The following is an 18,385-nucleotide window of genomic DNA, read 5'->3' on the forward strand; positions in this document are numbered from 1 at the left end:
TACTACCTTAAATAATAATATAAGACTGTTTTCTCATTTGTAAAGAGGGAAACGCAACTATGTGAAACCGAGCTTGCTCATTCCTAAAGAGCACATTCGGTTCATCTCAACCTTACTCTAACTGTTTCTGAAAATGTGTTGTTGTTTGAATTTGTTGTTTTTCCATACCATGTAAGGTGGTCAGTAGTAACCGCATACCGCGTGCATCAACTTATTCAGAATAAATTCTTTTAGAAAGCCAGAGTCGATGATCAGGTTAATTTTCACTTGGAAAATGGATGATACTTCTACAGTTTATTATAGTTTTAGTGCCTAAAATGTTGTTACAGCCTTCAAAATATACCCCAAAATATTACAGTAGTGCATTTATATGCAGGGCATTCTCTTACATATACAGAAAAAATATATTTTTTTCAAGATATTGCGCAGCACAATAATGACAGAGATGTTTATACTTATTTCAATGTGCCCTTAATTAATATATTAATACTTACACCAATACTTACAGTACTCACTCTTTGTAAACATTTAAAGCTAAGGTTATCGGCTTCAGTTTAGGATACTTAGACATAAATAAAGGGAATTATTTACAGTCTTCCCAACTTCTTTAAAATACATTTTAAATAAAACAAGGCATTTATTTCAATAACCTTGGAGACTTAATTTTAGACTTGCTGTAAGATACTCACACACATAAATTGCAAATAACTCACTGTGGCCACGTCCAAATTTAGGATTAAGGAGATCTTAATGGGACAACAGATATATTATCAAATACTGTATAAGTGTGTATTTCCTCAAAAAGGATAAAAAATGTGGTGGCAACTTCAGAGTAAAAAAAAGATATATTTTTGAAGTTTTATCCAAACTAACTAAAAAAAATCAAGGCTTGAAATATAGAGAGAAAACTAGGAATCTGATCTAACCAGCCTACGTAAGGCAGAATATGCCTTTAATTAAAGCTTACAACAGCAAAGGGAGGTGCTTGTATAGGTACCTTTGTGATGCATACTAGAGATATGGTATAAATACCCTCATGGGTATCTCACCAGTAGCGTCTCTCCAGCTGACATTCTCCAACCCAAAGGATATACGAGCAGTGGCAACAGCACTCATATCTGTGGAGTCCAATTATGCTGGTATGTAATATGCATTTCCATTTTTAGAGCCTATTAGGTCAAGGATTTAAAAGATGCAGTTTTTCTTTACTCCACCAGAGCTAGACAATGTGGCACCCAGTCTTTGCAAGCCACCAGCTGGTAGCACAGGGCACAATAATTTTCCAGTTGAGTCTTGCTCAATGTTTTTATGCTGATGGTGGGGGAGAGGTGTACAGTATACAAGAATGTGGAGCACACATTTCTTTAAAAATCTGTGCTGATCGTTATAAGGCATTGCACTGATTTGAATTACAACTGTTGGTTTTTTACCATGCTTGTAACATGTCTTACTTCTGAGCGCAGTTTCCCCATTATTTCCGTATGGCCAGATACTCAGTTTGATGAAGAATAACTTTAGGAGCAGATGGGCAGGCGCAATTCACAGCTCTTGAATGACGCAAATTCTTATTTCCTCCGCAGATTTAGCTACAGAAGATGGAGCTGCAAATAACAAGCCTTCTTCTGGTACTCCTCTGCTTGAGTGAGGTTCATGCAGGGGCATATTACGGCAAAAAGTCAGAGATCAAGGGGCCTCAATATCAACCATATAATGTCAAGAGCCAAGGTAAGACTCCATCTTTGGTCTTCGATAAAACAGCCTGATCTTTCTTAGCTAGTTTTTTACTTTGGGGAGTCAGGAGTCAGGGTCAATGTAAAGTATTTAAACGAAAATAGAACTATGGTAGAACTGCAAGCTTTATGAGATTAGCCGAGCATCTGACTACTATTCATTCAACCGAACTTCCTCCTTCAAACTATACAACAGTATTTGCTGGGTTTGTATCGCATGATGGTAACTTTCGAACGCCTCTCTATCCTTCCTAGTAGCTGAGATGCAAAGCAAAAACATGTATGGGCTAATAACTGAACATCTATTTTAAACAGTTCAAACATTTCTTTTTTAAGTAGATGACCTATTAAACACTGTATAATATCAGCTCCAGCGTCTCTGAGCATTGCACATTCTCTATATTTGAACTCTTTCCGGTTGTGCCTTTGTTAATTATGCATTACGCAGTCTTGTTTGGAGCGGAATTCAGCGTCAGTCTTGAAACGATGAATTCTGCATGTAACTTCAGCTCTTGTTTCGGAACCACTAGAGCCTTTTTTACCCCCAAAAAAGATGCATGGTGATTCAACTAGTAGCTCTGGATTATATTTTAGAATAATTTAACTATATAAAAATAAAGTTACAGAAATTATCAGCATTCTCAGTGAGTGCTTAAGCAACAATTTACTCAGGAGACTTATTCACTAGAGTCCTATAGTCCAGACATCAGCAGTTCCAGACTGGGATGTCATCAAGCTGCTGTGGCTGGTATTCCTCAGCCTGCAGGAATATAGCTGTTCAGACGCTGCTGTGATTGGGGGACTTGAGCAGTCTAGGGGGCAGCGAGATTATTGGCTATTCCCTAAGCGCCTGGGAGGTTGCAGTGCCATTAGAAAGTGAAAGCGTCTGGAAATCAATCCTTCAATTCCTGCTAGCTCCCCTGTGGGCCCACAGTGCAGATACTGTCAGACAGTTTCACGGCCCACTCCTCCGGAGAATTCTGCAGCACCCAGGGATCCCGTTCTTCAATGTATAATTGGCAGGACCAATATAACAACTAATGCACTGGCTGCACTAAAATGCTTCAACAAGTGCAAACGCTGAGTAGACCCAGCGCACACAATCCTCCAAATCCTTGCAAAGATGGCACAGGAATGAAAAGAGCAAAGCAGGGAAGATTAACAACTGGCAAATACAAAAAGAGGGGTTTCATAGTCGGCGATTTCAAGTTTCCAAAAAGGAAATTAAAACAATTTTACGTGTAAAGCAATGACTGCTACTATATTTTCCTGAATGAACTGTATTTACAAATATTGAGCAAGAGCATTGAGACAAGATGGCTCAAACACAAAAAGATAAATGCCAAGGCCTGTATAACACAACAAGCTCAGAATTATATTATCTCTTAGGTACTTCTTTTAGACACACACAATATTTTATTACACTTCAAGCAATGCCTATATGTTATTTACTTTATACAGACATTTTTTACAATTCAGCTGGACCTACTGTAGCACTGTGTAGAGAGATACATTAATTAACAGAAAGTCATTTTCAAGCTGCCTATCAAACAAGTATTGCACAGCACTTTGCTGTTCCTAATATTTTTCAGTTGACATACATGGTTTCTAATCTATCAGTCTCGGACAGACACATGGCTGGACTGATAAGAGTATGGGCTCACTTGTAACAGTTTCAAGTGCACTAAAAGGGATTTCAAGGCTCAATGAAGGCCAACAGATGAATTTCAACAGTTCAAATAATTTCAGCAAGTGATTTCAAAAATGACGACCCAGGACTGAAAAGCAAACCTGAGCAGAGACTTTACCACATCTACCTAGATAAACAATTTTTGAACAAGTCGATGTTTAAGGCTAACTCAGTAGACATAATCTACGTTTGTGTCTAAATAATACCATTCTAAACAGACAACAAAACTACAATAGTTTATTTTACTGCTGTCTCCTCCCTCCCCAAAAATATTATATTGACAGAACAAAAATATACATCACTTTTATTTTTGTTCAATGTGGTCTTAATTGGATACTGACATCTGTCTGTAAGGAGTATCTATCTATCTCTGTGCCCACCAACTGGGTAGTTTTTGTATTCTCCAAGACAGATGTTAACAAGTAAGGCACAGCCTAAACATTATCTACATTTTACCTACCCATCTATTAATCCATTTTCGGTCATTTTCCAGGTGAGGGTAGCAGCTAAAAATGTTATGCCTGTTTGTTTATACTACACTTAAATAATTCAGACCCCAGTAGTAGTTCCAAATTTAAGTGGTTAAACTGTTTATTAACTAATGAGCCCAAACTGACCCTCAATGAATGCAGGTATAGTAACATACTCAAAAAAACACATTAATTTGTCTCTTAAATTTCAGTATAGAGTGTCCCAGTTATGTGATCTTGACATTTTAAATAAATCAGTATTTATGCGTTATTCAAATGTTTCCATTTTGATTTTAGTTTTACATCTATTCTGTAGTGGGTGAAGTGAGTAGGTAGGGAAAGATGTTAATGCATATGATACACATAAACATGCTTGTTTATATAAAACACTATAAGATAATATCTATCTTAACTTATAAGAGAGGAACAACAAAACACACTCAATTAAGATCCATATTCTACTTTATCCTTCAAATAAATCTTCAAAACAAACAACAAATGAGATTAAAAACAAATAATGTGAAAGAAATATTACGTAAAAGAAAATTGTTGTTGTTTGATTTGGAGCTCTAGCTAAATATGGAATTGTAGCAACAACAAAATCTCCCAATCTAGAAGACAACATTGTCCTGAAACCCCCTAAAAACCCAAAACGCACAACTAAAATAAAAAAATACAAAGATTAAAATCACTGTGTAAGGCATATTTCTATTTTCCCACACAAATGCAGTAATTTGAAGATCCCAAAGAGGATATAGTTTGGGAAAACCAAATACCACAGACTTCCAAGAATGGAATAATCACTGTTATCAGGAAGTAAACTCAATGTCCTCAACAGCCCTGCCTAATGGCACATGACCAGGCCTTCTGTGACACTGTGCACTTTTCATAGCTCTGTGACTAAGCACTTTTCCCCACTGCTCTTTAAACATACAGTTCTTGACTGAAAACTGGCCGTGTCTTTCTGATTAGAGAACTCTGTTAATACCAGAAATAATGCTTACTGTTACAAAGTTCTTTCATGGACAAATAATTGAAACAAAGGTACAGCAAACTGACATTTAATGTGAACATCTATAGTTTGTTCAAATATAACAAGAGTGCAAGGAGTGACTATCAGTCATTTTGTATCCACACTAACCAAGACTGAACCATTAAAACTATTCAAAGACGCGTTACATCCTGATGTGATAAAGGAAGAGGAAGAAGATGGGAGGAGATTTGTCCCTTTATGTTGCTGGATCCTTACACGTCACTACTAACTGTAGCGTACGAGAACATTTTCATCAGTACATCTGTATAGACTACCCTATTCCATACGCTATTTTTATTGAATTTTAAAGACAACAAATGCATATTTGAAAACGGAGCCCTCCAATTATCTGTGTCAAACAGAACAACTCGGTCAGCAGATCACCCTCTCCTGTTCTTTGTGCAGTGTTGTGGTTGAACAGGCCACAGTGTTATTACCAGGTTGGCGTGTGCTGTGAGAGCTTCACAAACCCATTATTGTGGTCAAGGATGTGGTGTAACAAAAGCTATGGGAATAGTTTGATCTGTATGGCCTGTAGGGTATTACTGTACCAGACAGTTTATGTTGTTGTTTTGTTAATGAATTATGAAGATATTGAAAGAGGTTTCTTTGTGTCTTTCTTCTATCCTGCCCATTCCTGAGGTAAGCTTAAATTCTTGAAGTGCATTAACCAAACATGAACCATACTGTTGTTCGTACAGACTCCTGATGGGGAAGCTCAAAAGGTGAGCGAATGCTATATAGAAACTAAAACTTTGGAAACAAGGATTTTCCAACAAAATTCAGTCAAATAACACTTTGAAAATAAAACAATAAAGTCACTACAGAATGAATTAAACAGAAAACGTGCTTGATCATTGCAAGTCACTTACAGTACATCAAATCCTTTATTAATGACAAGGTACCAAGAATTTATCATGGGAGATAGATTTTCTGCCCACACTCAGCTTAACCAGACCACTGTGACAAATACATTATATGAAGCAGCTACTGAACACATATAGTATAATATTAAGACTGTAAGTGCATTCAAATCTGTAGAGGAAGTGTACACTTACAAATAAAACCGAAAAACAAGAGCAATCAATAAATACACATTTCATTATTATTATTGTTATTAATATTTTCTATATTTACAAATTATACAACCTTTTCAAGAGTACTGATAATAGTTTATAAGAGTAAGGTAGAATGTATTCACAGCTGAGATAATATTGGTGTATTTACAGTAATAATTCATTGTTATAGAAACATCAGAGGTATTGGTCTTTTTTATGGATGTGCAATTTTCCAGTCAATGAGTAATGCGTTTTATTCAAAAAATGCTTTTTTCACAATTTTCACGAAATGGTTATATATACAAAATTACAGAAATAGACACCCCTTTTCATAAAGTAGTTTGTTTTTAATTTGGAGATCACTTGCTTGTTAGTACATATGAACACATGCTTTGAACTTGCTGTGAGTAATTAGTATTTGTTATTGAGTAGATCATGTTACATGTGGGCTAATCGCTAATCAATTCAGTCAATTCCTTACCTCTCACTGGTTTCAAGCAATTAATGTGAGATGTACATACAAGAACACTGCCCATTGGTCTTGTAACATGCAAAAAACATTACTACAGTGTAAGATTAAATCCTAAATTTGTGGAGAGCAACTGTACAATTTAAGCCTAGGTCAAGTTCACAATTTTGGATTATACGGCATTAATTTTTTAATTCATTTTATTTCGTAAGAAGTCATACAGTGTACTATATTGCTGGTCCCTGAGCAAGTGTTCTCTGTACAGCCCCAAAATACTACTGTACCTTAAAGTGATTTATTTTTAAATCATAAAGCCTAATATCTAACATCTCTCATTCTTAATAAACTAATTCAACTGAATTTTCTAAATTCTCAATACTTTAACGAGATGTGCATGACAGCTTACTGAAGACGCCAAATCTGATGCTAAATAATTTCTTAATAATAATTCTAAAAATTTACAATAACACTATCATTTGAAATTCTTGCCATGCATCATGGTCTGTAAAATGGAGGAATTAGCCCGACAGGACACAGTGGTTCACGTTTAAGTTGCAGTGAGTGTGCACTGACCTTTGTCATCAAACTAGAGAAACAGAATGCAAGAGGTCCTGTCCGAAAGTGGACCCTAAAATACTGTGGCTCAATGAAACCATGTGAACAGTAGTCAAAGTCAGGATCTGCTCTCACTAGGTTGCTGTGGGTCACATGCACAACTGCACTCCATTAGAAAATGGCATACCTGTATATACAAAATAACTCCTACACTGTATAAAAACATACTACATCATCACTATTTGCTGATTTCAGTTTGCAGTATGTCCACAAATCACTGTGCTCCTCACTTCAATTGAAGCAGAGAGAGCTTAAAATTACGGTATAGAAAAGTAGACACTTTCACATCATTCTGAACTAGGATTTGTTTTATTTTTTACACTGTATTTGGCAAGCAATACAACAATTTATTTTTTAAATAAATAAGCCCATTGTTATATGAGACATTCATTCATCTAGAAAAGTCCTTCCACTGGCCTTTACATTTACAGTGTGACGTGGAACAGTATACTGTTTTCTTAAGATAACCTTTTTCTCCTTTAAATTTGTTTGGCTTAAGGACTGTAATGCCTCACTGGTCTACTTTAAGCAAGATGAAGGCCAACGGAATAATGAGATGTTAGAAAAATAGTGCCCATACTGAAGTAAAGATGCCGTTCCTGTAGTAAGTGATCATTCAGTAGAGATGGGTACTGCATGAACTGCGGCAAGAGCCACTACAGCAGTTCCGTCAATACCCCTGACAAACGTTAGAGGGCGCTATAGGAAACCACTTTCAAGATTTCACTAATGCTATGACCCCTTTCAGCCAAGCACAGAATGACAGTTCACGGTTCCTCTTCCATCGCAACAGAAAATAAGAAATATCAATTAACATTCTTCAAGAAAATATAGATTATGTAAAATGTGGTCCACATTTTTCCAGTGTTTATCGTGTAATGTTAGATGCTATGATTGATTTTGTTACATAATATAATGCTTTCGCAGCTTAATTTTTAGTTTTAATATACTCTATTACAGAAATTTTCAAACGAATTAAGGTAAGCCTAAGAAAAAACACTCACCACACGAAACAAAATGAAATGAGTTATATTTCATTTTTAATTACCGTTATTTCCTTTACCAAAAAAAAGCCTTTTCTTGTATAAAAAAAGGGTATTTATTTCTGTATATTTTTTTAAATCCAGTAAAAATAACAATTAAATGCAAATAAGAAACTTCCCTTTCAAAACATGTTTCACAAGATTTTTTAGCTGTAGATCTAATCACTTGGCACATTATGTAGAAAAATATCACAGGGAGTCAATTCTTTATATTAACTATTTTATCTAGTCAGCACGCAACTGAATACAAATTGCTTTAAAAATAATATGGTAAAGGACATTTAAATAAAGATAGTGTAATTTCCTTTCATTTTAAGCAACACATCACACTTTAACTGATTACTGCTTACATGCATAATGCAAATTCATTGGGGAAAATCGGTAACTGGTAAATTCATATACTGTAGTAAATACTGTAAATGAAATATAGGAGTGCTAACATATTCTGGTCCCTGCGTCCTTTTTTAGTGGTAATAACCAGTATTTAAGACCAAAGTTTAAGATTTGTGATTAATAAGATCAGTTACTAAAAACAAGGTTGTTCATTTTAGAGTGCTCTCCTTTGAAAAGATATCCAGGAAGCAAGTTCATTCAGTTTTCTATAACAGAGTAATCAAAAAGAAAAACTCAGTGCAGCAAAATCTGACAAAACTTCATGGAAACTGCCTCTGTAATAGGGAACTGAAAAACTAAACTGCATCAGAAAAATGCAGCACTCTCAGGATAACACAGATCAACCATCCCATCTCCTTCTTCCTCAGTCTAACTCATTCCAGAGAAAAAATCAACTGGCCTTAAGATAACTATGCTCATTTCAACCTGCTTTTAAATTGAATGTAGCCACATCCTAATCTGAACAGCTCTCAGATACAAGTAAAGGTTTATTTCATGCTGAAAAAAAGAAGCAAAGAAACAACATTTCGGCTGAGGAGTCTTCTTCGGGTGCGCTACCTACTTGAACTTCTTCAGCTCTGAGAGACTGTTTTTACCTCAAAACATCTCTATTAATCACATTCCCTCTCCACTCAAATATGAATGCTGCAGCAAGCAATACAATCTGGTCCTTGATGCTATGCAAAGGTCAATCTGCAGTGTTAGAAAGCAAACACAATAAAATATTTGATACATATTTGATACTTTCAGTTTTGCTTCTGACGAGGAGAAAGCAAATCTAAAAAGACCATTACTGTTGTGATCTACAGTATTCTGTTTCAGGATATCCAACTATTTTTATGCAATACCAACAGATGACTTTATTCATTAATTGCTTTACATTTTTCACTCAGCTCTTCTATGACATGCATTTACTGCAACAGACAGACCGATGGCACATACATTTAAATACCTACAGAATCAATATAGATATGTTTTACAATCTTGTACTGAAAATATAAGAAAAATATGAAGCCTGAACTCCATAAAAACTATATGAAGTTATTTACTCAAAATGACAAGAGTATGCTCAATTAACATCTCAATAATTGCACCTAAATAAACTAAACTCCAAAAGACAGTTACTGTATGATATAGCAGTTTTAAATAAATCTTTAGAAATGAAAATGATCCAATAAACTTTAAGATACAACGCTTCACTCCTGATATACAGTATATTCTAGTCTTCAGCCACGTCTAAACTCTACAGACAAACTATTCTACATATTAGACGTTTTACATACTTTGATTTTTAACTGTACATTAAATATGAATATTTATGCAGCGTTACATGGTATACCACCTGAAGAAGGCTCCACAGCCGAAACATTGTGTTATCTCTCTTCTCTTTACCAGTTAGAACTGAATGTGCCAAAATATTAAATGAAAATGCAGCACGGAGCATATCCCAAAGGTGAACTGCAATACTAAAGAAGTTTAAACTTGTGGGATCTTCCAATAATTTGAAATATAAATATATTTTTATTTTTTTCTTTGATTCATTTGTTTTATTTCTGTTAAAAATATATTCACAATATTTAATTTAACTATTCCTTAAAATCAAACATAATTAAAATATTTATTTGAAAATCTAGGAGACTCAACAGGTTTCATGTTTACAGCACATGTATAATTTAAATGAACCTGAAAATATTTAAGAATTTTACAGCCAGAAAAACGGGTTAAAGAGTAGAAGCATCAAAGCCAGATTTCAAGACGGAGATAAGAAACCAAAATATTTTCATGAAAAAATTAAGACAGACATTTGAGGTATGTTATGCCTAGGTATGCTGTCAATGTTAAGAATAATGAGAACATTTATTATATTCTCGTAGCGCAGTGCCCACATTTGGGAGATGAGGAAGAAAAGCCTTTACGAAATTAACTGTTATAGCGCATTACATCACACAATTCAATTACATGGAGTAGCACAAAGTCAAGTCTTTCCTGTTGGCTGAAACAGCTCGAAACGCAAAGGAATGCAGTTGGGCACGCAAGTGAAAACCTGTGCGGTGAACTGTGTTTTCCTGTCCAATTGCAGTGCTGCCGATGAGGGGAGAACAAGGAGAACCAGGAATTCCCGGTGAACCAGGACAGCCGGGGCCACCTGGGCCTCCAGGGCCCCCAGGAAAGGGAGGCTATGGGATGCCAGGACCACAGGGACCACCTGGGCCACCAGGACCACAGGGATATTCCTCCCCTGGCAAGCCAGGCATGCCTGGGTCTCCGGGAAAACCTGGTGAGAGGGGAAGTCCTGGGGAGAAGGGTGATCCAGGGTCTGCTGGGCCTCAAGGTCCAAGGGGGATGCCAGGATCTCCAGGAATCCCGGGACCTGCTGGTATCTCTGCTCCTGGAAAGCCAGGACCTCACGGGCCAGCTGGTTCTCCAGGGCCTAGAGGGGAGCCAGGGATGAAGGGGCATCCAGGAGCTCCTGGACAACCAGGTCAAAAAGGAGAGAAGGGATATGGAATCCAGGGCCATCCAGGAGAGAGAGGTGCTCCTGGACCAGCAGGTCCTGCAGGACTACCCGGACAACCTGGAATAGGAAAACCTGGCAAACCCGGTTACCCAGGGGAGCCCGGGAAGCAGGGAATGCCAGGTCAGGATGGACCTCCAGGACCTATGGGCATGCCTGGCCATAAAGGCCCAGCTGGACCACCAGGTCCTTCAGGTATAGGAAAGCCAGGAGAAAATGGTGCACCAGGTGTTCCTGGACAAGCTGGGCCAAAAGGCCCCCCAGGACCTCCTGGAGCTACTGGGGCACCAGGAATCCCAGGTTATGGAAAGTCAGGGGTTCCTGGACAGAAAGGAGAAAGAGGAATGAACGGCGTCCCAGGTCTACCAGGTGGCAAAGGAGAACAGGGCCCAGCAGGACACGCAGGAGAGCGGGGACCTTCTGGGCCACCAGGCCCCTCAGGTCCTTCAGGTCAAAGGGGATTTCCAGGTGAAGCCGGACTGCCAGGCCCTAAAGGTGATGCTGGTGCAGCTGGACCCATGGGACCAAAAGGACTGAAAGGAGATCAGGGTCCACAGGGCTTTGAGGGCAAATCGGGGTACCCAGGGTCACCAGGCCCTGCAGGTGCAAGGGGCAGTCCAGGGGCTCCGGGGCTGAAAGGTGAGGCAGGACAAGCTGGCCCTGCAGGTCTCCCAGGGCAACCTGGAAATATGGGACCTAGGGGTTCCCCCGGCCGCCCAGGCGAACCAGGGGCCAGGGGAGACGATGGCACGCCAGGCGCGACAGGGCCCAGCGGGCCTCCAGGAGCTCCGGGTACACCTGGAATAAAGGGACATCCCGGTCCTCCTGGGCAACCTGGCCCCGCAGGCATCACAGCCAAGGGTGTGCCTGGCCCCTCAGGCCCCCCTGGGCTCCCTGGTCCCAGAGGATCCGACGGCCTGCCTGGGCACCCCGGCTCACCAGGCCCACCTGGCCCCCCCGGAGAGATCGTCTACCAGAAAAACTTTAAAGCGGCTCAGGCCATAGTCCAAAAGGCCCCCGTGTCGGCTTTCACCGCTTTGTTAACGAAGGCGTATCCAGAGTCGGGACAGCCCATCCAGTTCGACAACACCCTCTACAATGAGCAGCAGCACTACGACCCCTCCACCGGCATCTTCACCTGCCGCACTCCAGGAGTCTACTACTTCGCCTACCACGTGCATGTTAAAGGGTCTAACGTGTGGGTCGCGCTGTACAAAAACGGTTCCCCAGTGATGTACACATATGACGAATACAAGAAAGGCTTTCTGGATCAGGCATCTGGGAGTGCTGTCCTCTACCTAAACGAGCAAGATCAGGTCTACGTTCAAATACCCAATGACGAATCCACTGGTGTTTATGCCACTGACTACATCCACTGCTCATTCTCTGGATTCCTGATTGGCTCGACGTGATACCACATTGTCTTACCGGCATACTTCTATTAAATCCATGAACTGCTTCTCCAATTGTCCCCATTTTTTGATGCATACTGCTTCAAGCAGTATGAAATGAAAAAAATATTCTAAACTACTTTCTTAATGTGTTTTTTTTTTGTTTTCTTTCATACAACTGAATATAAAAGCTCACACAAACTGGAATTTTCTATATAAGAGAAGCATAAACATACAGTGTGTTTACTCGGGGCTGGGCTCTAGAAAAGCATAAAGGATTAAGTGGATCATTAGTTGTCACTAATAACTTTTACAGTGATATTTTCCAAGACGGTGGCTTTTTAACTTGCTGTGTGCTTATATTCAGTTAAAAAACAGGAAATAAACAAGTTGTTAAATAGCAGAACTAAGGTGCTTTGTCTCAGCTCATGAAACTGTAAGCAAGTGATCCTTATTTTTATTTGTATGTCTGTCTTAAACAACAGTGTTACTGACAAAAACAAAACATACATAATCTATAAAACCTGCTTGATGTCTTACATTGCAATGTTGTGTTTAACTGTATGCATACCTGTAATATACTGTACCAGGAATTAGGAATTGGAAAATTCTGAATATCAGACAATCTACAGTATTTACCATTAACATTTTGAAATGTATGTTTGTCATTACCATATCCCTCAAGATGTATATGCCATGTATATTGTAATGACCAAAATAAAGACTGACATACTTCTAATGTGCGTGTGTTTCCATATTTGTTAAATATACTTACTTTTAAATAATGATTCAGATGTAGTTGAAAGCATAATGTCTATGTTAGAAAATTAATATATGAGCTGCAAAATTGATTAACTCATCTTTTTTCATTGTAACACGGCACAAGAGCAAAAAAAAAGTGGAATCATACATCAGAAAAGTGTTATTTTTAAAAAGTAAAAAGAAACTTCAATCTTCTTTATACATGATGTATTCATAATGTTCATGCAAATATTGCAAACAACTAGATTGGGAGATATTGATGTTGTAGTTTAACAGTTGTTTATGTTGACATTTTACCTACGTAAGGGCTACTTAACAGCAAAACTGATGTAAGTCATTCAGCCAAAACCTAAATAATCTGAAAGAAAGAACCACTCAAGTAAAGCACATATTGAAATCCCCTTTTTACCAAAAAGGTTAATATTTAGCAAAACTGACCTCTGCATGGATGCTTCAGTATTAAATGACTGCAGAATCACTGTACAGTGGAATCTGTTTCAAAGAAAATACCATCCCTGATCATGCTGAGTTTAGAGGATCTGATGTGGAGCTCAAATCTGGCCACTAGACAAGACTCTGATAACTTCTGGTTTAATTAATTATCCATTGAAGTTTAATTTTAACAAGGATTCATTTTTTCCCCCCACACTGAGTTATTCTGATTAGTGCTTGGCAGTATTGTGACATATTCTTGAAAACTTCAATAAACATTTTTCCAGACTTAAAAATGCATCAAAACCCACTTACCTTTAAATGCGGATGTGTTGTAATTGTGATCTATAGCAGCAATCATATCTTTCCAAAAATCAGACACAATCTCATTTCCACTCTGTAAAAGATAGTACATTTATTTAAAAATAGACACTTTTTTACCCTATTTTCTACCCTTGGATTTCCTTGATGCTTCACAAATATATAGTACGCTACAGTAAAAGACACCATACAAGTATACACGAGTGTTGAAATACTGTATATACTGAGTATCAAAAGAAATTTAACAGTCTACTTATACACATACACAAACATTTTAAGAAAGAATAAACCATATGTATATGGATTTTGATATTGATTAATGATTTATGGCATCATTTTGTATCGATTATTAATGATCTCTGCATGATACACTCAAATACCTTGGGTTAAGCCCTAAACGTCTTCACTAGTGAGACAGCTGACAGAGCACAGGGGATGAAATGATTTAACCCGTTAATTGACAAGTCTGTTAACAATCAAGAAATCAAAACTCAAAACAATACCTTCACATTCTCATTATGTTAGAGACTGGTCTAAGTCACTTGAACTAGGCTTGCCAGTACTGCAGCCAGCCAAACCATCCCTAGCAATGAATCAAGGTTCTATGTGGATCACTCTGCTGGAAAGCACTGAAAATGGTGCCAATGTGTGTAATTGTTGTGTACAAAACGGTATGATGATCTGACTAGGAATGAAGAATGAAACCCCCATTAGGTGTGTTAGTCAAATCACACAACTTGTATAAGCATCTCACATTTCTACCAGAAGTGCTGGAACCATTATTTGTGAATAACTTGTCATATCAGAAATAATATTTAATGTGTTGAATAGTTAAAAGAGTTCTTCAACACCTGTTCCAGATATTTTGGATACTCATTTGGTTGCTGGTGATGAGATAATGCTCCACTACTGGGACCCTGAATCCCAAGATTGAATCCTATCCTGTAATTTCATCGGGTATAGTAGCAATCGATAAAATGGTTCACACAACTCCAGTGACTAGTCAAGGATATGTTGAATAGCTTAGCCCAGGTGCACAAAACAATCATAGAAAATAGGGAGAATGGTATTGTACACAGGCCACTAATCAATGATGAGAGTTTCAACAGCTGAAACATGCATGGAAATACCAGATTTAGCATAAAAAACTATCATTTGTTACAAATTCTGGGCTACATGATAAACCATTTCAAGATGATGAAGATAAAGAAGACAAGAAGATAAAGAGGTAGTTAGACTTGACAAATGTCCTCTTATACAACTCCTTGCCCAGACCTTTTCAATGAAAGGACTTTCAATTTTCTCTAAAGAGCTCAGTAAACAAGACAAATGCTCCCTGGACATCTGAGGCATCTAAGTGGAAGACAATTCCATGCTCATTCACCTACCGATGGGAATGAATTTTAATAATGAATAATTTAAATCTGAATTCCATCTGGCATTTCTAGGACATCATTTAATCTCAGACTTATTGCACCTTGGCCACTTCAAACTCCTGAAACTGTCAGTAACCTGATGCAAAGCCGTCACTGCTGCAAAAGTGGACATACTGTACCAACTTCTTCACTTGATCTTAAACAGGAAAGAGGCAAAAGCTATAAAAAGACTGTATACGACTGCATGACAGCAGTATGGATTATGTTTATAGCACACATCTAGTACAACATTCAACTATATACATTGCACAATAAACATATACTTGTACAGCTTATTTGCATATCTGAACCCAAAAGGACAAAAGGAAAGATCTCACTTCATGGCAGCTTATATTACAAAGCTTACCTTATGGATCAAATCCACTACTCTTGCACATAGCAGGGCTCCAGGTAAGTCAAAATAGTTGTCATAAAAATAGTATTTTGCTAAAGAAAAATAAATGGTTATAGTTAATTTTCTATACAGTTACTTCTACTACCGTAAACATAAATAATAATAGAAAGTATTATAACATTTTGGCACAGTCCCACAAAGTAATTTATTACATTTTGCACTACTGGAAATAATCTCCCACACACACGTATACAGTCTTAAAGAGAGTACATGATGCAAACTGTTCATTAAAAAATAACGTTTAATTTCATTCATTTATGAATGAAATTAAATTAAATACCTAACTGAGTGCTATACTGACATTAAACAATGCCATCACGTGGAAATGAAGGCAGCTCATCAACGACTTGTGAGTTTGGCATTTCGTTTGTGCCCTCAAGTTCAACACCTGAAGACTGGGTCTGTTTACGTTCACTAAGCTCTTCACCTCATATCCACAGCACCTGCTTCTCATTGAACTGTTGGGGATGAGAAATGGGTTTGCCACCTGGACTAGGAAGCCCAGACTGAATCAAGGCAGTGACAAAATCCAGCACTTCCAGCTTCAGATGACAAACCCATGACCTGTATCTTCCTAATTAGGGATAGTCCTAATTGATTATTTGTGGTGCAAAGCTACAGTGGGCAATTCAGAAACATAAGGAGCATGCAAAACTAATGTAAAGATTCTCAGAGAAAAGTTTGGCAAGAAAGACAACAATCTAGTAGTGATCTTACAAATAATTCTGCAGCAAGTACAGCATCTAGCTACGTTGAGGTTTTAGCCCAAGATAGGAAATAAAAAGGATGAAGCAAAAGTTTCCAAGCAGCAACTCACCTACTTAGACCAATCGGTCCTACTGTGAATCATACTGCTCCTAAAGCTATAGAAATGCTAACAGTTATTCTCAAGATCACTGCTGGATCATCACCTATCTCCCACTTTCTGACAGCTTGCCTGGCATCCAGTGACACTGTAACATGTCAGTATTATATTGTATAAGGTCATATTTTACTTTAAGTTCATATCTATAAAGTGCAATTTGCATTATACACTCGCCTTTGATTGTTTTCATAATTATTTCCAGTGGTGTCTGACTCTTGTCTGAACACATGAATGTCATACATAAGTTGCAACTTCCATTGTTTTGCTTATCTATAACAGACTATCAGATGTAAAGAACTATATAATTTGAAAAAAGCATTCCAAAAGCTAGTACATATCTGTACAGCTTCAGCTATGCAGATATTGGAATAAGAATTTTATGAATGTACATACAAAACCTACACATTGTATTTAAAACTATGAATAATTCCACATATGATATCAACAGAGATTAAGGAAATAGAGCATTGTTGTCTATCCACAGTATGGGATCAGTGCAAACCAGCATACTGTACCTGATCTTGTAAAAGAGCTGTTGAGGCTATTGAAATGTTTCCACTCCTTTTTCTCACCATAGTGCTTAATAATATCCTCAGCACTTAAGCTCTTAGTTCCATGAGTTGCCCTGAGAAAATCCAAAAATAGAGTGATCCATTTTTTTTATTTCACCCAGTACCTTTTGACAATACACACAGTGACAATTACTTTAACAGCAGCAGTATCACAAATGAAAACTACTGTTCTCCTGAGTTTATTGTGCGATGGACAGTATTTTTTTTGAAACCCTGAGTTTATGGTGCATTGCACTCATTATCATTTTACAGACAAAATGTGACCAAGTTACTCCGGAGGTCCTGTAAGGATCTGTCACTGCTCCTACTGTAGCATCAGTGCATTAGAATGTGCTCATCTTGTCCGGTGTCAGAGCAATCTGTCGGTGTCAGAGGACAGGCCACACAACAGGTTTTAGAAAACATCACAAGTAAGATACAATTTTGAATCAACCATTATGCCAGCAGCCATATCATCCTGCAGCTCACAGCTGTCAGCCCACTGAAGTTAAGCAGGTGTGAGCCTAGTCAGTACCTGGATGTGAGACCTCTTGGGAAAAACTAAGGTTGCTGCTAGAAGAGGTGTTAGTGGGGCCAGCAGGGGGCACTCATCCTGCGGTCCATGTAGGTACTAATGCCCCAGTATAGTGACAGGGACACTATACTGTAAACAGGCGCTGTCCTTCGGATGAGACGTAAAACCGAGGTCCTGACTCTCTGCGGTCAAAAATCCAAGGGTGTTTCTTGAAAAGAGTAGGGGTGTAACCCCGGCGTCCTGCCCAAATTTCCCATTGGCCCTTACCAATCATGGCCTCCTGATAATCCCCATCTATGAATTGGCTTCATTACTCTGCTCTCTTCCCCACTAATATTGTAATAGCTGATGTGTGGTGAGCGTTCTGGCGCACTATGGCTGCCGTCGCATCACCCAGATGGGGCTGCACATTGGTGGTGGTGGAGAGGAGTCCCCATTACCTGTAAAGCGCTTTGAGTGGAGTGTCCAGAAAAGCGCTATATAATTGCAATCAATTATTATTATAATCATTTGTAACACTAAAAGTGTATAGATTTCAGTCCAGTATTAGTGTTTTTTTTATGAATGCTTATTTGTCTATTAACAGATTTAGATTACTGTACTTTATGGTGATCTAGGTAAAGGTGAAGGTTTCTTTAGTTAATATAGTACATCATACTTGATGAAAGTCCTGGGCTTCACT

The 18,385-nt window shown here is 38.1% G+C and overlaps 2 protein-coding genes across 2 annotated transcripts in view; one reads left to right on the top strand and one right to left on the bottom strand.

Moving 5' to 3' along the window:
- The window catches only part of nt5dc1 (5'-nucleotidase domain containing 1), a 105,200-nt gene that overhangs the window by 81,726 nt on the left and 5,089 nt on the right, over window positions 1-18,385 (bottom strand). Inside the window, exons 4-6 of the mRNA XM_088934863.1 lie at window positions 17,133-17,242; window positions 15,705-15,784; window positions 13,917-13,998 (exon numbers count right to left, since the gene is read on the bottom strand). Coding sequence (XP_088790989.1) covers window positions 13,917-13,998; window positions 15,705-15,784; window positions 17,133-17,242 — 272 coding nt within the window. The remainder of the gene's footprint in view (window positions 1-13,916; window positions 13,999-15,704; window positions 15,785-17,132; window positions 17,243-18,385) is intronic.
- On the top strand, window positions 1,052-13,145 carry col10a1b (collagen, type X, alpha 1b). Its single transcript, XM_088934850.1, has 3 exons — window positions 1,052-1,139; window positions 1,581-1,725; window positions 10,582-13,145. The coding sequence occupies exons 2-3, from the start codon at window positions 1,596-1,598 to the stop codon at window positions 12,426-12,428; spliced, it is 1,977 nt and encodes a 658-aa protein (XP_088790976.1). The 5' UTR covers window positions 1,052-1,139; window positions 1,581-1,595; the 3' UTR covers window positions 12,429-13,145.

This window comes from Atractosteus spatula, chromosome 2 (assembly GCF_055471065.1).
Source record: "Atractosteus spatula isolate fAtrSpa1 chromosome 2, fAtrSpa1.hap1, whole genome shotgun sequence".
Classification (NCBI taxonomy): domain Eukaryota; kingdom Metazoa; phylum Chordata; class Actinopteri; order Semionotiformes; family Lepisosteidae; genus Atractosteus; species Atractosteus spatula.

Coding starts and splice junctions, on each gene's coding strand:
- col10a1b (XM_088934850.1), top strand. CDS start 1,596: ATGGAGCTGCAAATAACAAGCCTTCTTCTGGTACTCCTCTGCTTGAGT. Junction 1,726..10,581: donor ATATAATGTCAAGAGCCAAG/GTAAGACTCCAT, acceptor GTCCAATTGCAG/TGCTGCCGATGAGGGGAGAA.